The sequence below is a fragment of the Quercus lobata genome, chromosome 11 (assembly GCF_001633185.2).
Source record: "Quercus lobata isolate SW786 chromosome 11, ValleyOak3.0 Primary Assembly, whole genome shotgun sequence".
NCBI lineage: Eukaryota > Viridiplantae > Streptophyta > Magnoliopsida > Fagales > Fagaceae > Quercus > Quercus lobata.
Genome location: NC_044914.1, coordinates 20,715,279 through 20,740,901, shown reverse-complemented (window position 1 = coordinate 20,740,901; position 25,623 = coordinate 20,715,279). Strand labels below are relative to the sequence as shown.

General features: G+C 33.4%; 2 protein-coding genes across 3 annotated transcripts; both read left to right on the top strand.

The window, feature by feature from the left end:
• The first annotated feature begins 1,336 nt into the window (after positions 1 to 1,336).
• Positions 1,337 to 9,503, top strand: LOC115968562 (serine/arginine-rich splicing factor SC35). 2 transcript variants are annotated; one of them, XM_031087978.1, is made up of 12 exons: positions 1,337 to 1,555; positions 1,649 to 1,727; positions 1,843 to 1,922; positions 2,008 to 2,074; positions 2,655 to 2,726; positions 7,334 to 7,375; positions 7,448 to 7,684; positions 7,800 to 7,986; positions 8,117 to 8,247; positions 8,504 to 8,709; positions 8,813 to 9,019; positions 9,117 to 9,503. In XM_031087978.1, exons 1-8 carry the CDS (start codon positions 1,480 to 1,482, stop codon positions 7,969 to 7,971), a joined length of 825 nt encoding a protein of 274 aa, XP_030943838.1. In that variant the 5' UTR covers positions 1,337 to 1,479; the 3' UTR covers positions 7,972 to 7,986; positions 8,117 to 8,247; positions 8,504 to 8,709; positions 8,813 to 9,019; positions 9,117 to 9,503. The 2 variants fall into 2 exon arrangements, with proteins under 2 accessions (XP_030943838.1, XP_030943839.1); XM_031087979.1 differs by lacking the exon at positions 7,334 to 7,375.
• On the top strand, positions 8,581 to 25,320 carry LOC115966560 (MDIS1-interacting receptor like kinase 2-like). The gene is made up of 3 exons (XM_031085772.1): positions 8,581 to 8,632; positions 21,995 to 24,346; positions 24,900 to 25,320. The coding sequence occupies exons 1-3, from the start codon at positions 8,581 to 8,583 to the stop codon at positions 25,298 to 25,300; spliced, it is 2,805 nt and encodes a 934-aa protein (XP_030941632.1). The 3' UTR covers positions 25,301 to 25,320.
• The last annotated feature ends 303 nt before the right edge of the window (positions 25,321 to 25,623 follow it).

The following is a 25,623-nucleotide window of genomic DNA, read 5'->3' as shown; positions in this document are numbered from 1 at the left end:
TCACGACTTTTAATTTCATAGACTCTCAATCTTGAGAGGATAGTGAATCCGATCATGAAATGTAGGTTACTTTAATATATCAGGAGTGAGATCTAATATTGATGGTCAAAACCTTAGTATGTTGGGTAACCATACATAATGTTGAGAGAACACATATTCTCAAGATGGAATTCATAATCTTTTTTTACAAAGACAAGAAATATCCCCTTGAGATAAGTTTAATGGGAACTGGTTATTCAAAGCGTCCACTCTAGTAAGGAGTTACTAAAGTTTATATTTGTTGAAATCGGATTTCAATAAATATGAATAACTAAAAGATTAAATCGGATACTCAAGGATAAAATAGTAATTTACAAAGTGACAGTTTATTATGACTTTGTTCACTATGGATATTTCATGGAGGGGTCAAATAATATCATTAGAGTCTTGGGATATAATTTGTTAATAAGACCTAAAGTGCAATTATACTTATATAATGGTATTAAATATAATTAATGATAATTTTGGACTTGTCAAGAGTAAACAAATAAGCCCAAGGCCCATTGGAGTTAGAGTCTTATTTACTCCCTTTGGTTCTATTTCAAGCCACAAACTAAAATCCAATTAGACAGGATCAAAAAGGTTAACCCAATTAGATAATCAATTTTTATTTAATAAGTGTTATTAAATAAAGAAACTGCTAAGGTATTTAGGATGTACATATGATAAAAAGAAAAGGAATCAATTTTTTCTCAACAATAAGAAGAAGAAGAACTTTCTTTGAGAATCAATGTACATAAAGGTTGATTGAGAGACCACTCATCTTGGGCACTATGTGGAATTGGGATGTTGATTAGAGGTATTCTCAAGTCTTATTTTTTAAATTTACTACATTAAGGTACGTTTTATATTCTTTAAATAATACAACTAAATAGCCTTATAAAAATAGTGGACGTGATTTTTTTAAAAAATACAACTAAATAGTCTTATAAATAAAATAAAATAAATTAAAAGTTATATTTTACCTACGTGCCATCAATGACACCACGCTTCCCATTCTCAAAGTCCATTTGGAAACAGTTTATTGATGTGAACTAAATTTTTTATATTAAAAGTACTGTAGATAAAATTAAAAGTTAGCTGAAATAGGATAATAAAATTCATAAATAGTAAAAAAAATAATAATAGGACCCATAAATAATAAATAGTAGAAAAAATAAACTGAATAATAATAAAAATAAATTAAATAGTAAATAGTTTGACATTTTCCTTAAAAATAAAAAAATAAAATAATAGCTGACTTTTTAGGTGACGTAACCTCAATGTCTGTATATAAATTTAGAACCAAGACCACCAACTCAAAAATAAAGACCACCAAACTCGAGATCCTTCAGGAAAGTTCTGTCCTCATCTCCTAATACCCCGCAACAAACAAACCCTAACCCTAACCTAATCCAATCCACACCTCATTCACCGCCCTCTCTCTCTCTCTCTGCAACAATGTCGCACTTTGGAAGAACAGGCCCTCCGGACATCACCGACACCTACTCTCTCCTCGTTCTCAACATCACCTTCCGTAAGCTCTTCTCTCTCTCTCTCTCTCCAAAAATTTTTGTAGGTATGAAATTGAATGGTTTTGTATTTGATCTTGTTTGGGTGTGGATTTTAGGTACAACTGCAGATGATCTATTCCCGTATTTTGATAAGTACGGCAAGGTTGTCGACATCTTCATCCCCAGAAATCGCAGGTATTATACCTCTATAACCAAAAAAGAAAAAAAGAATTTGGCATTAAATTGAATAATTTAGCTTATTTTCGAGCTTTCGGCTTTTTGTTTATAAGTATTAATTTTTGTGGTTTAGGACTGGTGACTCGAGGGGTTTTGCGTTTGTGCGGTACAAGTACGCGGACGAGGCGCAAAAAGCCGTGGATAGGCTAGATGGTATTTCCTATTTCTGTCTCCCAATGTTTATATATCATTGTTAATTGATTGCTGATTGCTTTGACAATATAAAATTTTCATTCAGGAAAAGTTGTTGATGGTCGGGAGATAACGGTTCAGTTTGCAAAATACGGGCCAAATGCCGAGAGGATGTAAGTTTTCGCTAATTGTGCTCCAATTGATGTGCATTGTTATAAAGGTGGAATCTTTAATTGTTTGTTCTTGTTTTGGGATCGAATTTGTATTTATTAGTTACATTGTGGGAGATATATATATAGAGGATATCCATATTATCCACCAAAACAACCTTTTGTTTTTCACTACTATACAACAATAACCAAGCCGTAGTCCCAAAACTTTTTTGGGGTCGGCTATAGATCCTCAATAGACTAGTCAAGCCATATTCTTTTTTGCCATTCTATTTTATCAGTGCTATAATTATTACATTTTTTTTTATAATGTTATTTTCAATTACTAATGCTGCTAATATTGATTTCTTGAATGAAGTTATATTTTTATTTACTTTATTACCAAGAAAGTTCCTTCACTTCACCTCAAGGCAATGCATTTCTCTGTTGAATGGTTGGGTTTATGTTGAAGTATCAAGTTTGCATTGGTGGTGGATGTTTGCTGCTCTTTTGTTGTTGTTGTTGTTGTATTGTATGTAGATAGATTTGAATCCATGATTTGTTTGATATTGTATCTTCAGCTAGTTTGTCGTTTCTATTGCAGTGACAAAGGTAGGATTAGCGAATCGTTCTCAAAGTCAAGCTACAGGTCAAGAAGTCGCAGTCCTCGGAGAAGGTAACTTTCATTTTCTTTTTCATCTCTTTTCGGAACACTTCTTTATACTCGATAGAATTTCAACTGAGCTTTTGGTCTTTATATGCTTGATATTGTAGTGTGCCCATATAAATTTATATTAATGTTATTGTTTACCCGAAGCTTGACTATGTTCAATGACTCAATGGTCATGGAAGGGGAAAACACTCACTTTTGTATCTGGACTATTTACGCTCCGTTTGTTTCGAAGTAAAATATTTTTAAATGTAAAATATTTTACAGGTAAAAATTTTTACTGTAAAATGTTTTCAGTAAAACATTTTCAAGTGTTTGGATTGTCCTAGAGACTTGAAAATGCAAGCACAAATCAGCCCCCACCAACCACCACTGGGTGCAAGCACAAACCACCAACAACAGTACCAAATCCAGATTGGGAAGAAGGAAAATAAAAGGCCATCACTGCCGCTGCCACCAACCGGCCATCATCAACACCGGAACCCACCCCCAACACCATACCCAGCCGCCAAGCTCAAAACAAACCCCAGCAAAACCATACCCAGCCACCACAATAAACCATTGATCACCCAACACCATACCCAGCCGCCAAATCAAAACAAAACCCAGCCACCAAAACCCAAAACTAAACCCACCTACCAAACTCAAAACCAAACCCACTACTGACAACCCACCTATCCATATTTGAGAGATGCGGCCTGAAAGATATTAGGAACATGAGGAAGAGTGTAGAAGGGAGGAGAGAGAGAGACACAGCAACCCAGATTGATGATTGGCACAGCAATTACTGCCGCAACCTCTATGTTGGAGTCATCGACGCCGACTGCCTCACCGCTCACCAATAGGAGTCCCAATGGATTGCCAGAGAAAAGAAGAAAGATGAGGGAGAACTTGAGAGTGAGAAGGTATAGTAGTCATGAGAGAGGGAGAGCAAAAACTGAGAGGGACTGAGTTGTGAGGAAGTGAAAGTATCAGGTAAGAAGGCGCAAAGCAAATGTAAAATGTTTTACCAAAATTTTAAGTGAAAATATTTTACACAAATTTGCCTAGGTTGATTTGGTTGACTGAAAATATTTTACTGCAAAACAAACATGGTAAAATGGGAAAATATTTTACATCGAAACAAACAGAGCGTTAGTGTTTTGAGATGCTTAGTCTTATGAAGATTAACGCAAAATTATCTTTTCATAATTACTTTATTGATTGCATATTACCATGCATTTAAAAGCAGTTAGTGTGTAGCAAGTCCAGGTATGTAGAGCACAGGGATTTAATTATCTTTGGTCACTTTGGAAAGGAGAAAGATTCAAGGATAGCATGGAATTAGATATGATAGGTGTTTTGCACAATTGATTTTGTATCTTGAGATTAATTATATACTTATGGCGTATGGGCAGTTCATCAATTTATATATTGTCTTGTTCAACATATGAAAAGCTCAAAATCTCCTCATCCACATTTTTAATCTGCCTCTCCATTTGATGTAGGACAAATACCTAAATTGGCTTTGATACCAATTTTGATGTAGGGTCTTTAAGAATTCAGAACTAAATTAGGGTTCTTGAATATGGTTGGATGCTTAAGGGCTTAGGTAGGTTAAGCAATGAAAAGAGAATCTTGTATGACTTTGATGGCTATTTGGTGTTAAAATTGTGAGTAGAACAAGAAACAAAGAAAGATAATGATGTAGGACAACTAGAACAATTCAATGATAAAATTGAAAGATAGGATAATAAAGGTTTGGAACTTGGGAATCAGCACCTAGGTCCTAGGCTTGTTTGGAGTCAACACCAAGTGGAGGAAAACCACTAGGAGTTGAGACCTAGAATTGGTTGGAGTTGGCACCATACCAAAGATACTAAAAGAAATTATATATTCATCAAAATCATTTCTAATAATTTAGTTTTATTTATTTTTGGACATCAATTGTGTTTTTAATTTAGGCCCTTGCATTTAATTAGGTCAATTATTAATTTTATTTGAAGTTTAGGGTATTTTTGTTATTCAATAAGTAGGTTTAGTTTTCTTATATAAGAAAACTATTGTACCCTGTTTTGGAGAGGATTTAGAGATGATTTTGATTAATGAAAAATTTCTTAAAGTTTCTTTGGTTTGGTGCCAACTCCAGCTAATCCTAAGTGTTGACTTTTAGTAGTTTTCCTCCACTTAGTTGACTCGAAGCAAGACTAGGGGCTGATTCCTAGGTTCCTAAATTTTATTTTCCTATCTTTCAATTTTCTCCTTGAATTGTTTTGGTTGTCTTGCATCACATTGTACATGTTCTGTTAGTGATTTGATGTTGTAATTTGTGTGTTTGATTGTATTGGTCTCTAGTTGTATACATCCTGTATACTTGGGTGACTGTTTTTTGGGAAAAAAGGGTGACAAAACTTGTGTGTGTTTGCAAGGGTTGAATTTGTTGGGAATTTAAGAGTGGAAAAGGAAAAAAAAGATATATTTCTAGGCATCACCCAAGGCTTCCTTGGCACCACACCTAGGGTTTCCTTGGCACCAAACCTCAGAGAATGTTGTATCACACAAACCTTAAATTCAAAGCCTTTGAAAATAAATTAGAAACCATTTTCTTTTCTTTTGAAATCATTACATTTAAATAGAAGACTAATGCTTATTCCTAGTAGACATTGGACTTTATAAAACTTTAATAAGAGTTGGACTCTTAGGGTTTTTACTACTAAGTCCAACTAAATAAATAAACATAAATAAAACCCGAAAATTAAGACCTAAAGACCATTAATACAGTCCATGTCCAGAAAGTAGGAAATTACAAATTGCCCTTGACACTTAAAAATAAATAAATAAAATAAAAATAAAAGTGAGATTGACTTTTTCTACATTGCATAATTATAAAGAAAAGTAATTGAGGGTTTTTAAACCATTGAAAAGGGACTCAAAACATAAAATAATTCTTATGGAACCCTTTCTAATAATTTGGAAATTACCAAACTACCTGTACTTTGGGAAAAAGTTTATTACTTATAGTAAAACTTTATTAAACGGACCAGAAACTTTCTAAACTAAAGGAACTTAATGGTAAGACTCAACTGACACCTTCCAGCTGCCTTATAAGTTTGAAGTGGAGGGTAAGGTCATGGGTTCAAGAACCATCAGGGTGCGTGTGTAATTTACCAATCAACAAAAAAAATAACCTATGAAAGGTGCCAATTAAGCTCCTCATTGGAACCTAGATAACAGTTTAATCTTGTTTTTACTTGAACTCTTTATTGCTTGCATCACTGTTTGTTTCAACTACGTTGTTTACTAAAAATTAGTCAGTCAGAGATTTGCTGAACTTCAAGAGCTTGGAAAAAAGATCAAATGTGAAGATTTTTTTTCTTTTGGGAGGAGAGGGGAGGGGGGGGGGGGATATTAAGGGTGGGACTTAGGAAAAAATAATAAACATGTGTCACTTGCTTTAAGCTTAAAGGTCCTCTATCCGCAGGTACTGTTTAACCTCCCTGAACAGCATTGAATGTAGCTTTATGTCCTTTTTGTTGCCACAAATGAAGTTCTTTTCCATACGCTCTTAAAATCCTAAGACACTGTATATTTGCCCTACCATTAGCCATCAAGTAGCCCATCAAACCAACTTTAAAGAACGCATCTTAGCTGCTGTCCAAACAACATCCCTGCGAGTGGATTACTTAATTTTACATATTTTGTCATCCATCTAGATTCAATATTTATAACCCTAACCCAATCTAAACATCAAGCATTGCTCTATGTTCTCTTTGTTACTGCAAAGTGCAATTAAAGTTATTTGCCTTATTTAAAATTCTAAAACCCAAAGATTTGCTCTACCAGCTAGGCATTGTACCAACTTCAAAGGATCCCTCTTAGCTGCTGCCCAAAACTTACCTGCCGTGCTAGTGGACTTAATTTTTTTTCTATTCATCTTCATCCACCTAAATTTAATGTTTTTAAGCCTTGGCCAATCTACAAACGCTTGGGTTCTTTCTTCAATGATTCATACCCAAAATTTACCAGTTTTATGATTGTAAAGTACCCATTTAGTCATCTGTGGCAGGTTTTCCTGATCCATGATACATCAACCATTGGTGGTTGTCATCATGTGATCTGACTTGATATCCATGCTGTGCTTGTTTTCTGAATTAAAGACAACATGTATAGGTTTGATTGGAGCTTGTTTGGCTTTTCATTGGCAGCTCCTTGATATGTTTCAGGTCCTTTTTGGTCATATGTTGAGGCAGTCTACAAAACTAACAAGATACCCATCATGTTTCTGGGCTCCATTATCAATGAAGCTCTCTCAAAATATGGCTTGGCTGCATGACTTTTTTGGCTGTTAAAATGCACCCAACTTTAATTTAGCTCTCAAGTTAATCAGATTTGGCTAGTTTTACATCTCCATAATAATAGAAGCCTCCTTTATTTCTGCTAGCTTTTTTTGAACTATAGGGATGTTTCAAGGGCACCAGGGGTTGGAGTTGTAGCATTGCCTTCTGAACTGTATTAAATCTTAAGTTGTGTGGAAATTATTTCTGCACATCTTCCTGAAAGTAGCTTAATTAATTATGTGCTTATGTCAACAATCCATAACAGCAACATGTTTGCTCTCCATTCTTAAATTACAGCAATGTGGTACCAGATTTCTTCTCTTTTTGGGAGGCAAGAAGGTTGATGTTGATCTTTTCAAGCTTATGTGGCCTGCTTCACAAGCAATCCGTAATAACTGATAATGTTTTCAGGTACCGTGATGACTACAGAGATCGGGATTACAAGAGAAGAAGCCACAGTCGAAGTTTGGATAGGTATGATCGTGACAGGTATCGCGGGAGGGACAGAGATTATCGTCGCCGTAGCAGGAGCCGCAGCCGCAGTGACAGTCCTGATTACTACAGGGGCAGGGGAAGAGGCCGTTATGATGATGAGCGCCGAGGCCGAAGCCGAAGCCGAAGCCAAAGCCGAAGTCGATCTATGGATAGGTTGAAACTAAAGTTTATTATTGCCGTTTTTTTAAGAAATTAATTATTATGTCATTGTTATGGATGTATTCTGCTTCACCTTATATTGTGCTGATTCCATCTGTTTGTGTCACAGTGCCTCTCCTGCTCGGCGTAGTCCTACTCCTCGCAGAAGTGCTTCCCCACATAGGTCTCCATCTCCTAGGGGTGGAAGTCCTGATAGGCATAGTGGTGATAGAAGGTCCCCAACTCCACATGGTGTTTCGCCCACAGACCGTCCTGCTGATTCTCGAAGTCAATCCCCTTGAAAGTCAGATGTTGATGTGAGTTATCTCACCAGATGTATTTATGATCTGTTTCTGTAAAAGTATTTATAAAAAATGTATTAATTTTTAGTTTATGTTAGAAATAGATTATCTAACTTTTTTGGTTAATGATCCTTGTTTCTTCTAGGAATGATTTATGCGGGTTGTGTGGAAGTTCATGAAGGCATATTGAGTAGTGCACTTGTGGCTGTTAAGACTAATGTTGAGGAGGCTTGATCGTCTTGCATGTTCTTATCAGAATGTTAAGTGCTAGTTTTGGTAGGACTGGACTTCTTTGATGTGTTCTATTTATGTTGGACCTAATCCTTAGCTAGTCTTTTGGTATCCTTGGATGTCATAGTTTGTAGGTTGGTATTCAGTATCAATAGAGTTGTTTCTTGTGGGTTGTTCTCTCTATTTATATTCTATTATATGTCTGATCTTGTTGTGCCTTTACTGCATGTGCATTACCTTTTTTCATTTTGATTTGCTAGTTTATCCTGATTCATCCTGAGCTATTTATTGGGTTTTATAGTTATGTTCGGGAACAATGAGTGGGGCTTGATAGGCGGATGTTGAATTATGGCCGTTGATGCTGTATCTAAATTGTAGATGGATGATCGTGATAGCGATGCTGGTTGCAACAGTATTGCTGGTTTTAGAAGTATGATTTATCTAGCAGTATGCTGGTTGGAGGGACTATATGTGTTAACTAATTTTCTCTGGATGGTATAATCTTTGGTAAGACTTGTATAGCTCAGCTCTTTGTTTCTGAAAAGCTATATATATCCTTCAGGATTCAGATTCTGACCTGATCATCCTCTTTGGTCTATCTTGAAAAAAGTTTGCCCTAAAAGAGTTTCTAGTTGCTGTGATGGTCTAAAAAGATGGACACAAGTTGAATGTGTATTTAACCAGTAGCTGATGATGAACATATGAGATGGACCTGTGATTCATTAACCGTGATGTGCATACTGAACATGAACTGCAAATTCAAAATGTGAACTGGTAAATGCTGGTGTGAGTTATGCGGCCAGAATAATGAAACATGGTAACAAATTTATGATTAATAATTTGTTTAGGATTATTAGAATTTACAATATCTAATCCCAATCCTTTAAGATTATAACTTCTGCTGCTCAATGTAGTGAGATGTTGTAGCACATGGGTCCATGACCGTAGCTGTGAAGTGGTTGCTGATGCTTGTACTGTTGTATGATATACATTGGTTCGTGACTAACTTTGAAGTATTAGTGAATAACAACTGCTACCTGGCTGTTGCTGCCCTTTTGCTTGATGATGGCTTCCTGGCTGTCTTGCCGGCTTGCATCACTTCCTAAAGATCTGGTATAAAACATATGCCTGCCATATGTGGTGTGTTTTGATGGATTCATAGTGTTATCTCATTGTTATATTAAAATGTTAGCTTTTATATTATTTGGGTTGTCTTAATAATTATTTTTGTCATTCATGTCGCCGTAATTTTAACACTGACTTTATCTGATAATTCCAAAGTTCACCTTTTACTTTTTGTATCTTTTGGATCTTGGTTTTGGTACTTTTGGATTTTCTTCATATCAAGTGCCTTATTTTTAGGGTTAGGCGTGACATTTTATATATAAAAAAGGTTATGGTTAGGCTTGACATATCTTGCTAGACCTGTTGGTTCTGCTTGTCCTTATCCAACCTTTTGCTTACTGAGTCTGTGCAGTACCATCTGGTTGTTGGTTGTGGTGAATTTGAATTTAAGAAATTGTTTGTGCTGACCTAAAATACTCTATTTGTTTTATATTTTGACCGTGAGGTTCATTGGTCACTGTCTACACTATTTTAAATGTTGTTTTTCAGTTTTAATTCTTTGGCAAATGATTTGGTGGATTTTGATGCTCTTATTGTAGGAAGTGTTTTTTTTTTTTTTAAATTAATTAATTAATTTTTAATTTTTTAAATATTTATATTTATATTAGCGGTGAATGGCAAATTTGAGTGGGTTTTGTTTGGGGGGCGGCAGGCGGGTTTGGGTTTGGCTATCGCTATCGTAGGTGTGTAGGTCTAGGGTTTGGGTTTGGATATCGGAGGTGTGTAGGTCTAGGTTTTAGTGACGGTGGTATTTGGGTTTGGTTGTGGTGGATATGGGTTTCAATGGTGTTGGTGTTTGGGTCTAGACAAGCTGTAGGCTGTAGTGTTTGGGCAATAAATGTGTGAGAGAAAAAAATAGTGGGTAAAATATCATTTTCGTCCCAAGTTTTTACAAAATTTCGTTTTTCGTCCCTAAACTTTTGAAAGTTTGTTTTTCATCCTTAAATTTTACAAAATATTCTACTTTACATCCTTCTGTCTATGTTTGTTAATTATATCTCACATGGCGCAACAGAATGCTGACATGGTATTTAACTTAAACCAAACCATTTTGTTTTAAAAAATTATGGACTCATGGCTTGCCTTTATTGGCACATGTGGAAAACAATAATACCCACTCATCTCACCTTCCTTGCTGAAGATCACCCTTATAATTTATTAACTCACTTTCTCTTCTTACCTATTAGCCTCTCTCTCTCTCTCTCTCTTAGCAAAATTGATACATTGATAATTCTGTTCTTTGATAATAAAGACACTACTCAGAAAACCCTTTTATAGAAATCGCAGAAAAAGTCAAAAATAAGAAATAAAAACAAGTGAATGAGTATTCGGGGTATATGGATTTTGTTTAGAGATTGAAGGCTTGCACGCACATACTGAAAGGGTTACTCAAGATTTGGTGGAGAAAATGTTGAAAGCGGTAGAGAGAGAGATAGAGGGGTTTAGAGATTGAAGGCTTGCACACATCCTGAAAGGGTTACTCGAGATTTGGTGGAAAAAATGTCGAGAGAGAGAGAGAGAGGAGTTGGTGATGGGGTTTTGTTTTGTCTTGTAACTGAATAATTCCTTAACCAAATCGCACATGCCATTTTAAATTACGTTGTTTACTAAGAGTATTTTAATTATTAAACTTCAGAATTGAAAATACTCAATCCTGAGCTTGAATCTCTCTCTTCTTTCTCCGTTGGTTTGTAACTCTCTCTTATGTCGAAATCTAGCAAATTTGAAAGATTTCTGGTATAAAAATCGTCAAAATCTGGCCAGATTCTCCATGTTCACTTTTTTTCAAATTTTAAGTTTTGTGAACTAGAAAATCCTGGACATTTTGTTTGGTTGCTTAGAAAAGTAAAAGGAAAATGAAAGGACATAAAAAGTGAACTATGAAACCTAATTAAACGTTTCACAATGTAGTGTTTTGGATTTCGAACAGTGGAAAAACTCAGGTGAACCTAAAATAGCTTACTATAAGTTATTTTTCTTCATTTTCTCAATTGACAAATGAGAACTAAAAAAAAAAAACTCATCTTCCTGTCAAACCCAGTTAGCTATGTATTGGTGTGGAATGGGAATGTGTTTTCCACGTGTCAATAAATGCATGCCATGTGTACATAATTTTTGAATCAAATAGTTTGGTTTAAGTCAAATACCACGTCAAAATTCTATTAAGCCATGTAGGATATAAACTAATGGATATAGATGGAAGGATGTAAAGTAAAACATTTTGCAAAGTTTAGAGATGAAAAACAAACTTTTGAAAGTTTAGCGATGAAAAAATGACCTTTTGTGATAATTTAAGGTCGAAAATGAAATTTTACCCAAAAATATTTGAATAGAATGAAATAAAGGATGATATGTAAGGTATATTGTGTGGATTTGTAGAGTAGAAAAAATTGTTTTTAATATAGAAAAACCATATTAAAGAATGCGCTAATGAATGCATTTAAAAATATATATGATAGAATAAATAACCTATGCAATGCATGAGAAATGATTTGGATTATTTGCACTATAAGTAGAACTAGTTGGTAACTTGTGCAATGCATGAGAAAATTTTACATAATATGATTTTTTTTTTTTTTGGGTAGTATAAGTGTATGATTTGATAATTATTAATAAACATTTATTATGAATATGTTTGTATATAAAATTTTGTGTTGTATGTTTTATCATTTAAATAAAAAACAATATTTAAATTCAATTAAAGATTATATACTAAAAGAGTGGTGTAAAATTATGAGCACTCATAAAAACTATGGCACAATATTTTAAGATTAACCAAAGCATACTGTTTCAGTTTTTATTACACACACTTGGATTAGAATAATACAATATAAACCTTGATTGATATTACAGTGAGTTTTTTTTTTTTTTTTTTGGTTGGAGAATAAACGGCATGATCTTATTCAAAGAAAGGAACAAGTTAATACAATAGCAAGGCAGCATATTAGACCAACCATGCTAAGACTATACAAACTTCAAAGCTTTAATTTCTCTCATCCTAACAAATAATACCGTGTCAATATACAAATTTACATCAAGGATTGTATATTTACATCAAAGATTGCCTAAGAAATAGCAAGACCAACCATGCTAAGACCATGCATCTCTCGCATGTATGAAGACCCAAGCCCACTGTAATGTGGTCTGTATGTAATGTAACAGCCCACATTACAGTGGGCTTAGGTCTTCATACATGCGAGAGATGCTTTGGTGTGTTTCGAAGAATTTGAAAGTGTTTTGACCGGCTTTATAGTTTTTGGGCTGTTAAATTCCCATCCTATTCTTATCCCTTTATAATTTTTTGAGCTGAAATAATGGTGCTTGCAGTTCTTCAAAATAATAGGATTATGTTTTCGAAAACCACGACCACATATTCAGTCATCTTCATTGGCAAATGCTATAAAGTATTAGGCAAAAATACAAATTATAGCTATTAAGTTTGGTCTTAGAAGTTGGTTTTTTTTTTTTCATTTGGGTTCTGTAGATTTATCCCATTTTGGAAAAGGTGAACTTTTCTAGCAATTTTTATTTTTTATTTTTTCCCTTGTGCCTTTTGTCCTATGCAATTTTATGAAAGGTAAATTCATGATAGTGGGCTACACTTCCTCCATTTACGACTGCATACAAGTCAGGTTTTGGGCTAATCAAACTCAACCCGTTTATCTTTAAACAATCTCGAGCGAGCCTTTTATTGCACTAGTTTCAAGCTGAACGTGCAATTTATTTTCCAGGGATAATCTTCAAGTTGAATTGAATATTACGTACGAGCTCGAATTAGGAGGTGGCTGATCAGTCTCATGAGTAAATCTCAAGCCAATTAGGAAGCTAGACTTGTCTTGCGGCTGGAATAGTTACAATTTTATTTATTTATTTTTTGTGCTTAAGTAGGAGTAATTATTCAATACTTCGGAAGTATAATAAATGTGTGCTTTCCTCTCTCACATGACAATAGCTAGGCTCTACTAATGAAATTCATAGTGGGACACCATTCATACAACGGAGGTGAAAATGCATTTATTATGCTTCGGGATCATTAAATAATTACACGTATTTATATTCTTGTTCTAATTGGGTAAAAATTATTTCTAACTTGAGTAGCGCATTCAACTTTAACTAAAATTTATTGGATTTAAAATGCTGACTTTTTCGCAAAAAAAGATCGAAACACAATAGCAATAAGACAAAAATTATAGGATTAACAATTAAGGCAAAAAGAGACTAAACTAAAATTTATAGGGTTTGAAAATGGCTCGACTTTTTGGCAAAAAGAGACTAAACGAAATAGCAATAATACAAAAACTATAGGATTAACAATTAAGGAATTGATGAAACGTACTTAAGCTACAACTTACAAGGCAATGCTTATCAGGAAATTACATCAACTCCTACTTATAGATTAACTATAAGAACTACCTTTATACTAAGATAAAATAAGGCATGTTGTCTTGATGTTGGATTGTTGTTGAAGAGTGGTGTGTGTTAAGCCTGTTCTATCTTCATGCAATTGACAAGTGGATTCAATTCCCGCGTCTTTGGGTGACTTGATTGGCCTAGGTTTTGTCACTCTATGGAAACCAGTTGTCCGATTCATTACCTAGGGAGATCAATAATCTCTCACCAACTTGCCATTATTCTTTTTGTCAAACAAGAGAGATACCTCTGGAGCTTGGAGAAGCTTCACGTATGCATATGCTTGACCTATATTCAAATAAACTTGTGGGAAAAATTCCCAAGGACTAGGGGAAGCAGAAATCAATGTTCAATGCAATCAATAAATCTATATATACCTAAAAGCTGAAGTATAGCATCTATATATATACGTTCTAGTTGAGTCACATCATCATCCACACATTTTTTTTCAGTTTTTTTCTTTTTATTTATTTATTTTTATAAATCCCTTTCCCTTCCTTTTGTAATTAACGTTTTGCTCTTCTTTGAGTTCTTTCAACTTCCTATTTCAATTTAAATAAATAAAAATCTTCCCATTTCTTTTCCTTTTTTTTTATCCCTTCCCCTTCCTTTTCTACTTAACGTTTTGCTCTTCTTTGAGTTCTTTCAACTTCCCATTTCAATTTAAAAAAAAAAAAAAAAAAAAAAACTTCCCATTTGCTTGAACTTTTCCAATTCGGTCTCTTCTCTCTCAATTAATGTTTCTCATTTACTCCACCATAACGTTTCCTTATTTTTACCTTTCCATTAAAACAAATTCAGCATTAATTCAGCCTTTCTTTCAAATTTGTGTCTTGATTATTGGTGATTCTTCCTATTCCTGATCAAGAGATTTTTCAAAACATTCAATTGTTGCCTACTGTAAATAAAACACCCACTGATTATTTTTCCTATATATATATATATATATATATATATCTGTGATTTTCTCTTCCTCCATAGATAAAGAGCCTACTAACTTAACCTATGCCAATGCAGAATCCAATCCATCCCATAAAGAAGCCCTCACGAAATTATCAAGTTTTAAGCCATGGATATTTGTCGTGGGGTTCTCAGCAAAACGTTGTTATCATTAAAGAAGCGCTTGAACAATCTGTAAATGACGAGGCCATAGACAATCTCTACCCACTTGGTGTCATGAATCCTATTGGTCCCTCAAGACATTGTCTTTGCTTGAATATATGCCATTGTTATAACAAATCAAAGAGCAAATTATGGAGAGAGATCACAACTTTTCTTCTCTTTGTTTCTCATGAAAAAAGTATATGAGAGATTTTTTTTTTTCCCCTTTCAAATTTGGGAGTTTGTGACTAGTCATGATTATTGAGAGTTGGAGTTGTTTGGTTGTTGACGATAAATGGGTCGTGAATATTTTTAGGGTTTGACAAGTTAGTTGTCATTTGGAACTTGTGTGTGTGTATTTTTTAATTATTTCACACTTTTTTATTGGAACAATTGTTGCGTTGAAGGTATTGCATATATATTCACCAAATTTATATTCTTCAAGATGTTCAAATTAGTCAACTGATTATGTCAATATTAAAATAACATCTTCTCCAAAAAAGAAAAACAATACTATAACTATGAGATTCAAATCTTTTTATTAAATTACCTCTTTCATACATATACCATTATATATTGCTATTGCAGGAAAATTTTATTATATATTCTCCCACTTGAGATTTAGGAAGATGACACTCCACCTCAAACTTGAAGGGAAAAAACACTTTCCCCCTTTGACATCCATTTGACCAAATTTTTTTAAATTAATATTAAAAATATTGTGCACTAACTTGCTCTTTGCTTAAGGGAATGATTCCAAAATTATTGGAAATTTAAGCATTAAAATCCATTATTTTTTTTTCAACGGGTTATAGAGATATTTGTTGTTGCAAGTGTTTTGGTGCTTGATAAATTTTTATTCTAAATTCATCAGTTGTATTTTTACTAACCATGGTTAAAATTTTGTGAAGAGATTCTTAAAAAAAATTTAAATATATCGTTACTAATATAAATAGAAGGGGGTGAGTGTTAATTTTTTTCAAATCTCAAGGGATGCAAGTGTTTTTCCCTTTCATGTTTGTGGTGGAATGTCATTCCTCCAAACCTCAAGGGAGGGGAATGTAACTACCCCTATGCAAAATACTTTTTTAAAATAACACATACACTATTTAACGATTTAACCTATAAAAATTATATTAATTATACTCTATTATAATTATATAACATTTTCTCATGCATCGCGTGGGTCTACGATTAGTTAATATAATATATAAGAAGACCATAAGACTTTTAAGAGTGAGATTCGGGCACTAACAAAGGTACGTCATCAAAACATTGTGAAGTTTCATGGTTTCTGTGCACATGCTCAAGAATCATCTTTGGTATATGAATACTTGGAGAGAGAGGAAGCATATATAGCTAAAATCCTAAGCAGTGTGGAACAACCAAAGGAGTTGGATTGGATAAGAAGGATCGATGTCGGGTTGCTAATGCTCTCTACTATATGCATCATAATTTCACCTCACCAATAATTCATCAGGACTTATTAAGCAAAAATATATTGTTAGATTTAAATTATGAAGCTCATATTTCTGACTTTGACATGGTGATAATTAGACAGTTGCTAAAATCTTGAGGTTTTATAGGCCAAAGTGATACTATTTTTATGATGCACGTTAAGTCTAAAATTGTGAAAAATATTGTTTTCTTAGATTTATGGTGAAAGTTTACAATAAGGGTACCCCTATAATAAAATGAACCCAACTTTAGTTTATTAAAAGAAACAAAAATAGCTAGGGATCACTCAAAAGTTTTCTTTATGCTTTTATATATTCGGTTAGAACAGATTGAATGTATTTGAAATTGACATCATTTTTTTTATTTATTTAAATTTTCACAATTTTTTTTTCTTGAGTATTATGGGTGACATGTTCGTCTGAAATCCAGCTCATGTTAGGTCTACTGGAACAAATTGTTGCCTTCCTAAGCATCTACAAAGAGGCTTCCATTACTAACCTCCTTAACCCAGCCGGAAGAGAAAAAAAAAAAAAAAAAAAAAAAAAAAAAAAAAAAAAAAAAGTCCATTACTGAGTGATGCCCAACTATTTTGTTTCTTTTAATAAACTAAAGTTGGGTTCATTTTATAATATTCTTCACAATTTTAGACATAACATGTTTGGTGCATCATAAACTACTGTAAAATTGATATATATTGCTCCATTAATTATAACCCAGCTACCACTTTAACAAGTAGTGAAAAAATTTGTATCTCACTCAAACTTTTATGATAAGAAAAATTATATTTTGCCAAAAACCTTAAAACTTAAATAGCACATTTTGATGTTTTTAATGAAAATGACCATGGTTCAATCCTCCCTTCCCGTTGTAACTATCAAATTTTGATATATATATATATATATATATATTTATATTTTTTTTTTTTTGTTGAAAAAAATCATCATCTGATTTGCTAACTTCTAATTAAAAATGCATTTTCACCGCTATTTTAACATGATAAGAATCTGTCTAATATAAAACTGGCAAATAGGAATCTATCTAATATTTTTCACTAAAAATGCTCTTGAATTGATAAACCAGTTAAGTAAATATTTAATAATTTCTACATATTAAAATTCAAACGGCTTGAGTAATTGTTTCCACTCTTCTACCACTGCCAGTATATCAAACAATTAATCATCCTTTCCGAAGTTGTTAAGTTTGCCCGAAAGGCAAGTTGCATATATACTGACTACTCGATCGGTCTTCTACGTAAGGGACTGGTGGAGCCATGCATGTCCTTGCAATTGCAATTGTAATGCCAAAATGGATTTTATCTATTGGAAGATTGAATTGAAATCCATGGCCTCTCTATTCTATGATGACATAAACATAATTTACTTCATGAATTATGTTCCACATAACTGTGTTACTTTTTGACAAACCAGCAAATTAACCACCTACAGTCTAAGCAATTTTCAAAGTCAAATTAATATCACAATGAGTGTTCTTTACATAGTTTTTAGAACCAGACTGGATCGGGAGGTTGGACCGTGAAAATCGGAAACTGGAATAAAAACCGGTTTTTTAAGCATAAAGAACCGGATTTTTTGTTAATTTCGTGAACCGTGCAGTCCAACCCCTTAGCAATTTTTTTTTTTTAAAAAAAAAACAACTTAACACAATTTTATTCTTCTTAATTAAGTTATCAATCTCTTACAAGGAATAAACAAAATTATAATTAAAATCCTTCAAAGATATTCAACTTAACTTCAAAAATTAATCATAAATTTTAATGTTTTCATGGTTATTATTTTATTTTATTAACTTTCTTATTTAATTATTAAATATATGCTTGAAAATCATTAAATTTCTCACACATATATAGATATATTGTCAATTTTGCTAGTTTTATAAATTTAATATCTATATTTAGGCTTTAATTAATTATTAAATTAATTATGACGTCATCATGGTTCGATCTCAGTTCGACCTCGGTTCGACCTTAAAAACCTTGAACCTCTCCTTTTTACGGTTCAATAAACGGTCCGGGTCTAAAAACCTCTTTAGGTTAAACTGACAAAACTACAGTAATAAAAGGAGCATGCAACAGTACATATTGTGTACATATTTGCCTCTTTATATGTTTCTTTGCCAAATGTGTGATTGGTTTCGAAAAATTTTAGATCGATGACTTTAGAAATCAAATTGTACCCAATATCCTCACATACGGCTAGATGTCTAATTTCTTTGACTACTCAGTCATCTCTATAGGGAGTCCAATTTGCTTGTGATTTGGGTTTGATGGGATACATAACGCTTGTCAATTCCTTCATATATATTCAATGGTCATGTAGAGCTTAAAATTCAAAGCGTGCTAATGCAGGGCTGAGATGTGCCAAGGTTAATTTCTTGGACATTTCTGAAGATAATGGCAGACATGTGCCTCTATTACGTTAAAATTATATGAATAATTTGTTACGACCTATGACTTTCTTGGCAAAGCGAAGTATCAGACCTCCCAAAAGACTAATGTGTATTATATAATTTTTTCATTGATATTATTTTGCAAAGCATTGTGTCATCTATAGAGTTATAGACTGCAAACTGAAATAAACAACTAATCAACCTAAGCATTTTGCCTATAATTATAAACTCCTACTGATCAAAGACTTTTTTAACTAATAAGGATAATTTTCCTTATTATTCAAAGATTCAAAACAAATAACAGATAAATAAACAACAAATGATAGATGTTTAAATGATAATCTACGACTGAATCCTCCAAGTAATTTTCTTTTTAATTTAAACAAAAATTTAGTCAATTTTAGTGACGAAATTGGCTGTCCCTAGTTAAAATTTTATTTTCTTGTTTTAAATGGCCGATTATCAAATTGATTTTTTAGTTGACCTGGGAAACTAATGAGATGACACCCCTAATTGATAATTGCATATAAACTTGTGATATATAATTCTAATTATTTATTGTCACATTGTTGAAAGGTGATGATGTAATTTGATCAATAGAGCTTGTAAGTACGCAGGGGTGGAGCCATGAATTTTTGTTTGGGGGGACCAAGTTGCAGCACTAATATATTTATCAAGACAACCCCCACATACACACACACACATTTTTATTATTATATATACACACATATATATACACTTTTTTATTTGATAAGTTATATATATACACACAATAAAAAAAAATAAAGCTTAGTATTTTCAATCAAAATTATGTTTGATAGTGATCTTTCATAAAATAAAATTCATTTTTTCCATTTTCATAGAGAAATTCTTAGAAAATTTTATTTCAAATACAAATTACCAAATTTTATACTAAAGCAAGTAAAAAATCTTTTAATTGAACTAATGAAATTTTCAAAAATATGAATGATCCAAAACTTGGAGGAATAAATTAGTCTCCAAACATATCTGAAACTATCTTACTCTAACCTATTATGCGGCAACTAAAGACATATTTCATGTATAGTTTTAATGACAAGATTTTTTTAATGAGTCAATGACTTGTTAATCGCCACATAACGGGTTAAAAAATATAGATTCAAACATGTTTGATGCCAAATTTTATCAAATATTTAACAGATATAAGAGCATATTTTACAATAAAAAATAAAATTGCAAAAAATAAAGTTATATCTTTATTACTATTAGACCAATTATTTTTTTTAAGATCATCATTGGACTAATTCAAATATTTGTGGAGGTCAACTCTTATTTTATAGACTAAATTTTGAAAACATTAAAATAATTATATATATTTAAAAAAATTTCAAAATTTTGGGGCCCCAATCTTCAACACAGCTCCACCCCCGTAAGTACGTATAAGTTGTAAGTACGTATAAGTATAACAAAGAGAGACTGGATTAGGGTTTTTTGTGAAGATACCTCTCTTAAGATTGTCGTCATGTGTGTTTATACTAAGATTACTCCAAGCATACAATACCAACCGACCAAGAAAAAACTCCATTCCTTCATTTTTCGTTCACATTATTTTCCCATTAAAAAAAGAAGACAATATATATGCCGTTCCTTTAGTACTATTGTTGTGCATTATGATTCTTCAATGTCCCATCTAAAGAGTCTGTGAAAGTGAATAGAAATACATAACAAATTTTAAAAAGAGAGAGAGATTATGATATATGTTTGTTCATACGTACCTACCTAGAGGAATTTGACCGAAGAACTCAAAAAAAGTCTCAACTTCTATAGCCAAATCATTTCTCAAAGTAAAACAAAATAAATCGTAATAATTTCATTGAATTTCTAGGGAGCCAAATATGAAGTAAGGATGAGAGAGAGACTTGGTACTGCCAGAAAAGAGAATGCGCCGCTAACCTCACCGTAGTCAGCAACTTCAGATCTTGAGGATGAGGGAGAGGAGATGGAGATGAGTTTGGTTGGTTGGATCTCACATGTCTCAGTTTTAAATTTTTTTTTTTTTTAAATTGATATGGCAGTATGGTTAGTAGCTAATGTGACATGGAAAATATTTTTTTATTGTTCCATTTGACATATCAACCTTTTCTATACAGGGGACAACGATATGTACTAAATTGATATAATACTAAAAATGTTATAAACCAAATTGAAATATAGTGTGTAGAATAAGGACCAATTTTGCAATTTATCCTAATTTTTATAAATTTAATTCACTTATCTATATTTTAATTAATTACAAAATTAATTATGACATCATCAACTTCTATAGTCAAGTCTCGGTGGGACCTCAAAATATTTAAACCTTTCACTCATCTGGTTTTTTGAACAATAAGTTTTTTAAAAATTGTTAACATCTCTTAGAGATGCTTTGGTCTGTTTTGGCGAACTTCAAATGTTTTGACCAGTTTAACTTTATAGTTTTGTGTAGAAAATGTCCATTATTTTTTAGGCTCAAAAACACAAACACAAGAAAAAAAATAAGAATCCCAGTCCTTTATATTCCATTCAATTCTTTTTCCTCTATAATTCGTTGAGCTGGAAATGGTGCTTCTTCAAAATAATATGATCATGTTTTTGACAACCATTGCCTCATATTCGGAGTCATCTTCTTTGGCAAATTCTATAAATATATTACTTGAAATGTAAATAAAAGAATAGATTATGAAATTACTTCAACTTTAATTTTGGATAAGGTGTCAAGTTGAATTGAGATTTGAGAATTGCTCAAGAATTAGGCTCAAACAAAATAGGAAGCTACTGCTGTAGTCTCCTAAGGAGTAAATCTCAAGCTATGGCCCTAGACCTACCTGTCTTTGCTTCTAGATATAATAGTTTCAATTTCTTTTATTTTTTCCCTCAAGAGTTATATTGACCCGCTTTTATATGTAGTTATATACTCGCTCAAATGCTAAAATGATTACATCATGTGGCCTTAGCAATTCTATATTTAAGTCCAACAAAATACTTAGCAGATATCTCGAAAGATCTAGTTGATTAAAGAATTAAATACACAAGAAGAAAACGAAAAATAAGACAATAGAGATTGACTTGTCAGCTCTCTCCAAGTCGTGAAAGAGACTTGACTGAATTTTCTAATATCTTTCAAGACACGAAGTATATTTAAGCTGTCTTTTATATATGCATTAGTTCACTAACCCCTTCTTGTAGTTAAACAAGACCATGCATTCCAAGGCCCTCTTAATGCTTTCTCTCCTCATCTTTTTTTCTTTTTTTCATGTTGCTTCTCCTGTTTCAGTCTCTTCAACAGCACAAAGAAGAGAAGAAGTAGATGCACTGCTCAATTGGAAAGCAACTCTCCAAAACCAGACTGAGTCTTATTTATCATCATGGACACTTTCTCCTAGTAATACAAGCTCTAGCTCAAACCCATGCAGCTGGATAGGGATCAGTTGCAACGTCGAGGGAAGTGTCACCAGCATAAATCTAACAAGTTTCGGCTTGAGAGGTACACTTGATTACTTCAACTTCACATCCTTCCCCAACCTATCTATTCTTGCTCTCGCTTATAACTCACTTTTTGGAGATATACCTTCTCAAATTGACAACCTTTCCCAACTCACCATTCTCAATCTGGCTTTCAATCAATTCACTGGAAATATTCCTCAAGAAGTAGGGAAGTTGATGAAACTCAATGTATTAAGCTTCTCAAATAACCTTCTCTTTGGTTCCATTCCTTCTGCCATTGGAAACTTGACAAATCTTTCATTACTATACCTTGCCAACAACCAGCTATCTGGCTCCATCCCACCAGAGCTTGGAAAGTTGAAATCTCTCACTGAGCTTCGCTTGAATTTAAACAACTTGAGGGATTCAATTCCTGCGTCTTTGGGTGGTTTGGTTGGCCTAAAGGTTTTGTCACTCTATGGAAACCAGTTGTCTGGTCCATTACCTACGGAGATCAATAATCTCACCAACTTGACACTATTCTTTTTGTCAAACAACAGCATATCTGGATTTTTACCAGAAAATATATGTCATGGTAACATACTTGAAGATTTTTGTGCAAGTAATAACAGATTTACAGGAACTGTTCCTAAAGGCTTGAAAAATTGCACAAGCCTAACAAGACTCCGACTTGATAGGAACAACCTCATTGGGAATATATCTGAAGACTACGGTATATACCCAGTGCTTGATTACATTGATTTGAGCTACAACAATTTTCATGGTGAGATTTCTCCAAACTGGGGAAAGTGTCAACTTCTAACAAGCTTAAAAATCTCCAATAATCAAATTATTGGAGAGATAACACCAGAGCTTGGAGAAGCTTCACGTTTGCATGTGCTTGACCTTTCTTCAAATAAACTTGTGGGAAAAATTCCCAAGGAGTTGGGGAAGCTGAAATCACTGTTCAACCTTACTTTGAGCAGTAACAAACTTTCTGGCACCATTCCTTCAGAACTCGGAAGTTTACCCGATTTGGCCTATCTTAATCTAGCATCAAACAACCTAAGTGGTCCAATACCTAAACAGCTAGGTGACTGCTCAAAAATGTTGTACTTAAATTTGAGCAACAACAATTTTTTTGAAGGCATTCCCATTGAAATTGGCAATTTGTTGTCTCTGCAAGTTCTGTTAGATCTTAGCAGGAATGAACTCACTGGGGAAATTCCATGGCAACTTGGAAACCTGGTCAAATTGGAAATACTGGATATTTCTCACAATGAGCTTAATGGTTCCATCCCTTCCTCCTTCAATGGAATGCAGAGCTTGACGTTGGTTGATATATCCTACAACGAGTTGGAGGGTCCTATTCCTAACAGCAAAGCCTATCAAGAAGCACCAAGTGAAGCATTTACACATAATAGAGGCTTGTGCGGGAACCATACCGGGTTGATGAGTTGTACCCCTCCTGTGAAAGATGAGAAAAAGCGCAATCATGCAGCTTTTTTTATCATTATCCTTGTGCCTACAGCTGCATTCATTTTGACCATTAGTATTGGTTTGCTTCATATATTGAGAAGAGAAAGGAAAAAGGAAGATGGCGAGCTGAGAGATTCACGCAAGGAAAATTTATTTTCAGTTTGGAGCTATGATGGGAAATTAGTGTATGAAGATATTAAGGAAACAACGGAAGGTTTTAATGCTAAGTACTGCATTGGGGTAGGGGCAACTGGAAGTGTTTTTAAAGCAGAGCTGTCAACAGGTCAGGTTGTAGCCGTGAAGAAGCTACATTATGAAATGTTGGAAGATCATAAGACTTTCGAGAGTGAGATTCTGGCACTGACGAAGGTACGTCATCGAAACATTGTGAAGCTTCATGGTTTCTGTGCACATGCTCAAGAATCATTTTTGGTATATGAATACTTGGAAAGAGGAAGCATAGCTAAAATCCTAACTAGTGAGCAAGCAAAGGAGTTGGATTGGATAAAAAGGATCAATATTGTTAACGGGATTGCTAATGCTCTCTACTATATGCATCATAATTGCACCCCACCAATAATTCATCGAGACATATCGAGCAATAATATATTGTTGGATTCAAATTATGAAGCTCATGTTTCTGACTTTGGCACTGCTAGACTTGTGAAGCTTGATTCATCTAACTGGACAGGGCTTGCTGGAACATATGGATACATTGCTCCAGGTAATTTGGTTCTATATTCTTCCTCATATATGGCTTATTAATTCAATTCTGTTGGATCCATGGTCTAAAAATAATTTGATAATTCACAATTATGTAACAAGCTTGCAACAAATAAAATGAAATTTCACTTCTTACCTCAATTTTTATATCATATGAATAATAACATATGACATGTAAAAAATTCTATAAAAATAAGAATAATAAGATATAGATAGCACCGTGGTACATGACTCAGTTGCAACGCGGTACTTGCTCTTTTTAAGGCATTTTGCCGTACCTTGAGAAAATATCAAAGATACATCTCAACCTATACAATGGGTTCACTAGCACGATGCCCCCAAAATACCAGAAAAATCAAAAGAAATAAATTGTACAAGAATAAATATTTTCAATTTATTTGTCAGTTAATATTAAAATGCATTCTACAATAGAAATCATCAAATATAATTTTGCTTTTTCCCTTTTTCTCATTCATATATCATTAAAAATGAGACATCATAAAGTTTATATGTCTATATGTCTATTTGTTGATTGATTCATTCAAATTTTGTAGAGCTAGCTTACACAATGAGGGTTACTGAGAAATGTGACGTGTATAGCTTTGGGATAGTGACTCTAGAAATAATTATGGGACATCATCCTGGTGATCTGATATGCTCTCTTTCAACTTCTTCACCGTCAACATCTTCACCATCAACATTGTCATCTTTGCCATCAAATGCCTACAGTATGCTGTTGAAGGATGTGTTGGACAAGAGACTAGCAACTCCTGATGCAGAATTGGCTGATGAAGTAGTCACAATTGCTAGACTGGCATTCTCATGCATTAGTGCTAATCCACAAGTTAGGCCAACAATGCAGCATGTATGTCAAGGGTTATCAACTCATAGGCAATCTTTCTCTGAGTCATTTGACATGGTGACATTGAGACAGCTGTTGAATCTTGAGGTTTGATAAGAGTAAAAGAGGCCAATCGATTTGTATACTTTTTTTTTTTTGATGAATAATTGATTTGTATACTTAGTGACACAAAGTAAGACACTTGCTATCTCCATGTATTGTGGAATAAAAGCAATTTTAGTTGTGCTTTTGTATTTTCGTCCAGAACAGATTGAATGTACTTGAAATTACATCATCTCTTTTCACAAAATTTTCTTCTTGTGGATCCTGTGTGTATGTCTCAAATCTACCTCTTGGAAAAAAAATTGTTGCCTTTCCAAGCATATACAAATTAAGTGCCTTCCTACCAATTATTGTATGCAGTTTTGGTAATAAAT